Genomic DNA, 9,886 nt, shown 5'->3' on the forward strand with positions numbered 1-9,886 from the left:
ACAGCTAAAGAGAGCTTATTAAAGAGTAGAGAAGCTTATATCTTTATGAGAGAGATGGCGAGTCACTTGATCTTATGCAATTTGAAAATTTTATGAGATTTTTAAGCCGAAGTACAAATGTGATACATGCTCTTAATTCTCGAAATAGACCAACTTCCAAATGATTATAGAACATAGATGATACATGCTTAGAGTTGAAATAGAAATCTCATATCGACCAGCAGGAAATTAATTCAATGATTTTACATTCCCAACTTCCCACCCTACAGCATATCAAAGGACGATGGGAGTTCATTAAATATCAAAACAAAAAAATGTTAGACAATGGGCTAAAACAATATACAGTGTTCTTTGGTGTGGGAAGTGTATTTGAAAGTATGCACACATGTGTTCCTTATATTCCATAATCTGGATATTGACACATCAACCTCAATAACTGTTGGATATTTAATATTCTCCACCCAAAATCCTGATATTATGTGATTCCTTTGGCAAAGAAATACAAATTTTCCATTTTCTTTTTTTCTTAAAAATGAGACATTCACCACCTCTAAAGTGAATAGAGACAAAAGGATTACAATCCCTTTAAATTCGACTGGGAACTCGATATAGGCTAATTAGTGATACATTTCACAGCTACTAACAAATCATTTGATACTCACACACGAGAGTACATATATGCATGATGGAGACTAGCCTTATGTCAAACAATAAATTCCATGTCAGCCAAGAGCTATATTCTTATACCTCATAGGTAAACTTGAATGTCACTCTCTCCTTTTCTTAAAGGCAATAATGAAATTGAATCTCTCAAAATCCTGAAAGAAAGCTTAAGAAGAAAGAAGGTTAAAAGCACACAAAAATATATTCGCAGCAAAATGTATAGCAATCAGTTTACTTGCTACTACTCACCAAGATATTTCAGCCTCTTTGATTTACAAAAAGATGGGGTTCCTCTTAGAAATGCCAGACTATCGGTAGACATATTCAACTGTAATTTGTCTGCCAGCAAGACATGATCTGGAAGAAGAAAAATGTGGAAGAAAATGTTAGTTTCTTGTTCACTCTATAGTCTTATTTATCTAGAACCCATTACTCGTAAGCCCTTCGCACATTCCTCATCAACTACATGGCAGTAAAAGACAAATCCTGAAGTTTTTTAACAGCCACGTTCTAATCTAGGAATGAAGGTCTAAACAATTTTTACCTCAATGTAAATGGAGCAATGCATTTTATTTTGTGATATTTATTTCTATAACGAACCATTGCATACTAAAACACGGATTATGGACTTGCTAGTGTAGGATTTTGTTTGAAATGCTCTAAAATCCTATAAGAATCTTTAATCTCGCGTCACTGACATATTGCTAGAAACTTGCATCTTATACATGTGGTCAGCTTAGCCCTTGTCAGCAGAAACGAGCAAAACAGGGAGAATTTTCACCTGTGGAGATTCCGCTTGGCTGTTACTGCCTCTGCCTCACTGGCATAGCTGATTGTGAACGTATCTCCTCTTTCATTTTTCTTGAAATCCTGAAAGAAATTTCAGCTTATTTCAATTCCTTTTTAAATGGTTATCAGTATTATTGCCCTACAATCTGGGCTTCAAAATCGAGAGCATGTGTGCACGAGTATGTAGAAGAGCCAGAGATTTAAGTATGACAAAAAAAACTATTCATTGATTGCTAAAGTAGAATATAAATGTGTAAAATCCTACACATACCATAGTCCACTTGTCTCTTCTATTTGAAAATTATGAGCCATACAAAACTGCAGTGACTGATTCCCATAAGGGATAAATTCTTCTGATTTTTCGATTTTAACTATTATTTTATGGCATATACACGAGCATACAAGTGTAAATGTCACATAAACATGTATGTACATGTATATATGGCACATAAACATAAACACACCTCATTCATCAAGTGATCAAGCTCACTCTTGGATCATGTGATGTTGCACAATGGAAATAACCATTCCAGAGTCATTCTCCATATTCAGTTCTAGCATGCACATTCTATCAAAATCATGATCATTGAATTGGCTGGAATTTTCTATTATCTCATGCATGGTTTAATGTAATATTAACTGCAGTTTTGTTACTTGTTGGAGCACCATTTGACTGAATTAATAGGATACTGGTGCAAAAGCCCCAACTAACCTCTTGTCATGTAATCTCTCACCAGTGTGCCTCTGCTTTGGGTTATCAGGATACAGATAGCATGTGTGAGAGGGAGAATGTGGTGTAATTAGTTTGATGAGGTAGATAAATTTTGTTATCATCCTCAGAGGACAAATATGATCTATGGGATCAAAGTGAAATATTTTCATGATGTGTCTGTGGGCTTGATTACAGCCCCTTGATGCTCAAGAATTTTACATATGAAAGTTGTGATTAAAAGCGTGCAGTAGTATTAAGAGATAAACGTGTCTAGGGCTAGGACTAATTGAAAATCTGGGAAAAGCAAACTCAAATGTGGTCAAAGATGGAGGATTGGTGTACACTCTAGAGTGTGAAGGTCGCAAACTTGTTTCAGGTGAAATATGCCTAGTTGGAATTCCTCATTTGTACCCTAACGACACATCTCTCATTCAATAAAATATGAGGTGAGTCATAAGTAAGCAATGGTTTGCATAGTCACACGAACATAGCAGAAATTCATTGAATCCAAGAGCCCACACATGACAACATGTGTTAGTTTCAGAGTGAGCAACCCCGTTGGCCCAAGATAAGGAAGACTTTCACAGCAGAAATCCACAGATTCTAGGAGGAGAGAAAATACATGCAAACAAGTTTACACCTCAAAAGGGCCCATAGTGATTACGCATGAGAGAATAGGAAAAGGGTAGTAATAAGAAACTTGCTTTAATCCGAAACAGACAGAACATTTTCATTTGAAGTTCGAATTAACTTCTCATTCAAGTTATAGAATTTCACCCCATCAAGCACTTTCAAATGAATCAACATACTGTAAGGTTTTAATGAGTGCGTCTTTTTCCATGTTCAAGGAGTACATGTTTAGAAACACCGATACAGATACATACAAATGCAACTGATGAAAATTAGGATAATTATTATGGGAATTTTTACATATGCTGAATAATTAGTCTTACGCAGTTTAGAATGGTGAAATAAATATATAAGCTCGTAATTAGCATTACATATAAATACACTTGCCTGTAGAAACAAAATGACAACTGTATTTCACATTCCGCAACAGCAGAGATTAGTACATTTACAAGGAGACAGGTGTTTAAACCCTGATAAGTGGACAGCTTAGGCTACACAACATCTATAGTAGATTATATTTTGTCTACCTTTTAGTGCCCATAATTGCATTGCAGCATTTGGTGGGCCTCTATAACTAGTTCCTTTACCCTCAATACAGATAAGTAGATCAAAATTTAGGATAAACAAGTAATAAGCACATGCAAATGTATATATTCAAACACATATAAATGCATATGCACATTCCTAGAAGCAGATATAAGGCAAACCCCTAATGCATAAAAATGGCATTCATTACTTCACATGATTTTTTGACCACATGTAGAGATGATAAAAATGTTGAAAGCACATGCAATATATATGTATGTATGTATGTATGTATGTATGTATGTATGTATGTATGTATGTATGTATACCCCAAATGCATAAAAAATATCTTTCAATACTTCAACCGTTTTTTGGATCACATGTGGAGATGAATCATATATAGAATTGATAATACACTCAGGAAAAAGAAATAAACGAGTCACCATTCTCTAAGATTTCCTTACATAAACATTAAAAAAATCCCAACAATCATTGTTTGTTAGAGACTGGACTGGATCTTCTGGTACTTACAGTTATTTTGCCAAGCTTCTCAAAGGCCTCAACCACAGTTGACATAGAAGTGTCATTGGGCAGTCCACTGACAGCCAGTATTCTGAAAAGAGAACAATCATTCCAGTAACTTAGACCTAGATATCTTTAGTTGCTCAAAACATTGCTTCCATGGAAATTGAGAAAATTATTTGAATACATATGGAAATAATAACAGGGAAAAACTCATAAATACCCCATGTTTTATTATTCCCCAAAATACCCCGAAGATTTTGATACTTCCCCTAATGATCTTGGTCACATTAATATATATTCATCCCATGTTCTTCTCTTTCAGGGGCTGATTGACCTGATACATTTGGGGAGTTAACAAAAACATTAGAGCATTTGGGAATGTGAGAAAGTGCAGGGTACTTTGGAGTTTTTCCTGTAAAAATATCTAAATATATGGAACCTGCTTTTCCGTATAGGTTGATGTAACTTGACAACATTGTTGCCAGAGATTGTATTCACAGAAGCATCCACATCTTCATCTTGGGCAACCTTCGACCGTGAAGATGGTCCTAATCGTGCGGCAAGACTTGACGATCGAGATGTCTCTTGTAAAGATGCTGGTTTAGACTCGTATATTTTTTTATTCATCTCCTTTCCAGATTTGGAAACATTACTTAATGTTGTATCTCGATCAAATTTACGATTATATGGCAACCCATTTCTTAGCATTCTCTCTCTCTCAATTTTCCACCTTGCATCATAAATCTCATTATGGTCAATGTTTCCATCTGACAAGGAAGTCACATTATAGAGTTCAACTTCATCTGCATTAAAGTGTCGAAAGTTTGGACTAAGGGGTATCCCTGGCGGCCCTATGCCTCCATGTATTTGATTATTAAGAGTTCCTCCATCTCTTCCCCACATACTATTTCGAATGTTGCGTCCACGCATATGATCCTTTTTGTGATGATGTAGCATAGAATCTGGTGGCCAACTGAACTGCCTTCCATTACCAGATGATTCTGTTTCTCCCCCAGACTTACTACTATTGGGACCCAATCTCCCTACTTTATGGATAGGTCTTTGACCCCTCATAAAATGTTCCATTCTTCCTAGTATCATATCAGATGGTGGAGGCGGTGGTGGTGGTGGTGGCGGAAAATACTTAGGAATATGTGCTCTTGGACGAAGATTATCAAAAGCCAAAAATGGATTCACTACACCAGATCCTATAGGTGGAGTCAAAGGATGATGCATAGCATTTGCAAGAGTTTCTTGAGCCAGATGCAGTGCATGAGTTCTCAGAAGGTGTTCTTGAGCTAGCATTTCTTGGAGATGAACCTATCATTCACAAGGGAGAAATAACGAAAAGCTATGTCAGAACTTGGAATAAAAATTTGGTGAAAACTTCAAAAAATACACTCCCAAGGTTTACTTTATTTCCCAAAAGCCCGAGTTCTCCTTTACCAAATTTCCTTGGTCAACTCACTCTATGTGCTATTTGAGCAATCAGATCGTTCCATTTTCTCAATCATACGGCTACTTGAGCAACAAAATGATGAACCCATTCCTGTTTTCTCGCTTTCAGGGATTGACAGGGGACATTTAGGGAAATAATGAAAACATTGGGGTGCATTTCAGAGATCCTACCTACGAAATTATCCCTTAAGATACCAGAAAACTAATCACTGTCTCCAAATATATAATAGACCAATCAAAAACTAGCAATTACATGGGGCCTTCCAATCCCTCCAAAGGGACCAAATCCTTGAGGCATTCTGAAAGGCCTTCCAGGACCCATTATTCCAGGGGCTAAATTTCCTTGGCCCAACCCTATCATCCTCGTGTTCACACCCCGGCCACCTGCTTTGTTGGAGAACACCCATATTATTATTGGGACATTGAGAACGAGACCATCCAATGTATAATAGCAAAAAAAAATTAAAAAATTATTATTATTATTAACCTGAATTTGGAAAGCCAATGAGATTCTCCATTGTTTTTTCACTGAAAATAAACTAGATTAGTATATGATTAGCTTATATGTATAAAACTATAGTCAGAATGATCTGGATTCTGTACCAAATGTAATTTATACTCATGGCCTTACCAAATTAAGTAACTGCATGTACAGTGAGCTATATAAAAGTGAATGACAACGCAGATATATATCAAATCAGCGTAACAAAATTGATAACAAAAAATATAAAACTAGAGCATTCAAGTGCAAATCTACAAAATACCACAGCTTCAGAAAATGCATATACTCTAGGAAAAGATTAAATGAATTCCAGTTCCAATCTGAATAGAATCAATATATTCTTTATTTCATAATTAGTTCATCAACTGAATTAAGCTCTGATAATATCCTCTTAGACTCTGGCTGAATTTTAAAATGTGCAAAGAATTTCAGCTGTACACAAACTTTGAAAATGATTTGGATCTGATACACAGACATCTGATCCTATGGAGATGAATTCTAACAAAAAGTGACAACATTTTCTTTTCTCCTACAATAAACATATATTGTGTTTCTAAAGCACGAAGAAAATTGAGTAAACTTTCTAATTTCAAGCAGTATTATACTTCGACAATAGCAAAACAACAGCGATTCGAATATAATTTCCTCTAGTCACAAGATAAAGACAATCACCAACAAGAATCTTGAAAGGCTTGTGCATTCAATTTGGTGACACCACAAGAACAAGAAACATTATAAGATCTTGGAAATCCGCAATCTTCAAAAGTAAAGCATTTTAAAATCCTGGTTCAAACTTGACAATTCAAACCTTTTTCCCTCTAGCTACATAATTTACAGATGATAAAACAACAAACCCTACCTTGCTGAAGTGTAAGGTTGAAGACCTTCGAGACACGCCTCCTCTCCTTCCGTCTTGTAATTTCTCTTACCTTCACTACTTATATGTTTCTCAACCATAGAAAAAGCTTTTCTTTTTTTCTTTTCTGGACCATGAATTTCATTACAAGTTCCACCTTCTGTACCATTTTCATAACTCTGAGGCTGCTTAAAGCCAGAAACAATCACCATGAGTACTCTTAAACTCTCTGTTACAAGATCCTAAAGGATGATCGATACATCAACATAGGAAATGTTTAAATCAAACATTCAAATCATTGAGTATGCAAATGACAATAAAAAATGCTGCTTTCAAGTGTATTTGAAATTGGGAAAACAAAATAATGTGTCATACTCTTCAATAACATATTCTCTGGGAAGGATGAAGCAGGACAGAGCCACGTTTTTTCTATAAAGTATTGCTTAAGACTCAAAATTATTGAAACTAAGTGAAGAAAGAACAGCAAAAGATTTTGTATGCAAAGTTTCACAATATTGAAAATGCTAATACAGAGAGATACAAATATTTTGTTTTCTATTCAAAGTAAGTCCAAAGTTATTATGCAAACCTACCTCCTTATGTGTTCTGGAGGCAATCATCTATGTACTAAAAAACTCAAACATTCACTTGTCCAAAAAACCACACCTGATACCAATCTGGGGCTTCACTTCGTTTTGCTTTTGCAAAATCCTTCTTATGTGACACGACACAAAGGAGAGATTTCTTGAAATTATTGAAACTGAAGAATTTATACAAATCCTTTCTTTATTTACAGGATCAAAAAGGAAGAGCTTCCTGATATACTTGAAAGGTGGAGATTTTTGCAAATCCTTTCTTTCTTTACATGAACACAAGGAGAAGATTATTGAGATACTTGCAAGTTAAGGATTTCCCAGCATCTGAGAGACGTAGTGGTCCCATTGTAGCATACATTTTGGAATATGAATAGCGCACAAGGTATTCTCCGATTCATGAAATTTCCTCCTCTCTCTCATACTCTCCCTCCCTCTCTCTCTCCGGATGACAATGTATACTTCTTCTTTACAATTCTTCTTCTTCTTCTTTAGCCACATGACAATGTGGAAGTATATGGAGATGCAAAGTTACTTGCTAAGAAACTGAAATCTGTCCTAAATGGCATTGAAGAATTATGTGCAGAAACATTGACGGCATCATCTAGAATCAATGCATGGTCTGTGCCACAACATCTAGCTCAGATCTAAGATTCTGATGTTTCTCGAAGGGAAAAGAAGTGATGGAAAAACAATGCTGGAAATTCTTACGTTTCCATAGACTAGTGGAGTTGTATATGGAAGAGAATAGACTTTTAAATCTCTGCTAAAAATGACAACCTTGGAAGCTTCTAATAAAGATATGCGAAACAGTTCATGGGGAGAAGAGTGATAGAAAAGTATGACGATGCTAAGAATAATCCAATTTTGCATAGCATCAATGGCCATCGCATAGGGAAATAAACCTCGAGATCTCTGCTAGAATTGGCCAAGTTTAGAGAAATAGTAGTAGTAAAAATAAACAAACGAAAACAGAAACAAAAAATGAGCAGTTTTGGAAGCTAAAAACGCTGCTTAGAATGGGAGAGAGGGGGAGAGAGGAGAGGATAAGAGAAGATATAGATAGATAGATAGATAGATAGATAGAGAGAGAGAGAGAGAGAGAGAGAGAGAGAGAGAATATATATGAAGAGATATGATTGTATCAGTACCATAGCTGTTTCGTCAAGCTCTCCATCTTCTAGTTCTCGCTTAATGCTCATATCTTCTTTCTCACCAAGTTTTCTATCCTCAGAAACCATTAAGGTTTGGATCCTACCATTAAATTCTTCTTTTTCTTCACTTTCTCTGTGTTCACCGTGGAAAGCTTTGATCTCATTCTTTTCCAAACTTTGACCTGAAAATTCCATAGTCTTCTCATTGCCAGAAATCGTGGTCTTCTCGAAATCCCCATTACCGTGGTGGTTTTCTGAAGATCGATCTTTCTCTGCACGAATATCCCATGAGCTTCTTACATGACGAGGATCGCTGGCGACTTCATCTTCTACCTCTGCGTCCTCTTCGTTATACTCGTACTCGTAGTCTGAGACTTCGAAATCCACGAGCTCCTCATCTTTCAGTTCTTCTTCACCGCCGCCGCCTCCTCCTCCTCCTTCTTCTTCTTCTTCTTCTTCTTCTTCTTCACCGATCATAGCCATGTCAATCTGTGCGTATGTGTGACTGACGAAGAAAGATAAATATGTGCGTTTGATCTCAGAAAAGGAATTCTTCAGTGATGAGTAGAGAAGTGTCGCAGGGAGAGGGAGGGAGAATGAGAGATGGAAAACGATGGATTTCAAGAGGGGAACGAAAGGCCAGAATAGGGAGATGGAGAGCTATGTGTTCAGAGAGAGAGAGAGATCAGACGATGCGAAGGTGGATGTTATGCAGAGCTTCCATGGCTGCTTGCAGGGGGAGGAGGAAACATGGCGATGGTGATGGTGATGGTGATGAAAGGGAATGAGAAGGGTACATTGTGGTAATTTTGGAAACCTGTGTTTTGTTGGAGGGGACGATGGGGGGTGTAAGGAGGGCATTTCTTGTAATTTTGGAAACCTTCTACTATTTATTGAATTCTTAGGGGGTATATTAGATGTACATGTACATGTACATACGTGTGTGTGTGTGTGTAGTGTGATTATGATGATGATGGCCTCCATGAATGAATGTACGGATGGATGGATCATGGATGGTAGGTATCAAACATGGTCGTAATGAAGAATAGGGTTAGGGTTAGGGTTAGGGTTAGGGTTAAGGTTAAGACATCGAGAGCACACGCACTACACAATAGCATACACACATGTACATATGTGTGTGTGGTGATATGACGATGATGATGATGGCCTCCATGAATGAATGGATGGAAGGAAGGAAGGATGGATGGTAGGTAGGTATCAAACATGGTCATAACGAAGAATAGGGTTAAGGTTAGGGTTAGGGTTAAGACATTGAGAGCACACGCACTACACAATAGCATACACACATGTACACGTGTGTGTGTGTGTGTGTGTGTGTGTAGTGTGATGATGATGATGATGGCCTCCATGAATGAATGAATGGATGGATGGATGGATGGATGGATGGATGGTACGTATCAAACGCGATCGTAACGAATAATAGAGTTAAGGTTAAGACATCGATAGCACCAATAGCAT

The 9,886-nt window shown here is 36.8% G+C and overlaps 1 protein-coding gene across 1 annotated transcript; it reads right to left on the reverse strand.

Moving 5' to 3' along the window:
• Nucleotides 1-426: 426 nt before the first annotated feature.
• On the reverse strand, nucleotides 427-8,890 carry LOC147847526 (uncharacterized). Its single transcript, XM_087339083.1, has 9 exons — nucleotides 8,405-8,890; nucleotides 6,664-6,845; nucleotides 5,790-5,830; nucleotides 5,556-5,686; nucleotides 4,284-5,164; nucleotides 3,851-3,932; nucleotides 1,445-1,533; nucleotides 913-1,020; nucleotides 427-818 (listed from the first exon to the last, which is right to left on the reverse strand). Exons 1-8 carry the CDS (start codon nucleotides 8,888-8,890, stop codon nucleotides 972-974), a joined length of 1,941 nt encoding a protein of 646 aa, XP_087195209.1. The 3' UTR covers nucleotides 427-818; nucleotides 913-971.
• Nucleotides 8,891-9,886: the final 996 nt, after the last annotated feature.

Source organism: Azolla caroliniana, unplaced genomic scaffold, assembly GCF_043228905.1.
Source record: "Azolla caroliniana isolate FFs.n. ecotype wild unplaced genomic scaffold, voAzoCaro1.0.p SCAF_901, whole genome shotgun sequence".
Taxonomy (NCBI): Eukaryota; Viridiplantae; Streptophyta; class Polypodiopsida; order Salviniales; family Salviniaceae; genus Azolla; species Azolla caroliniana.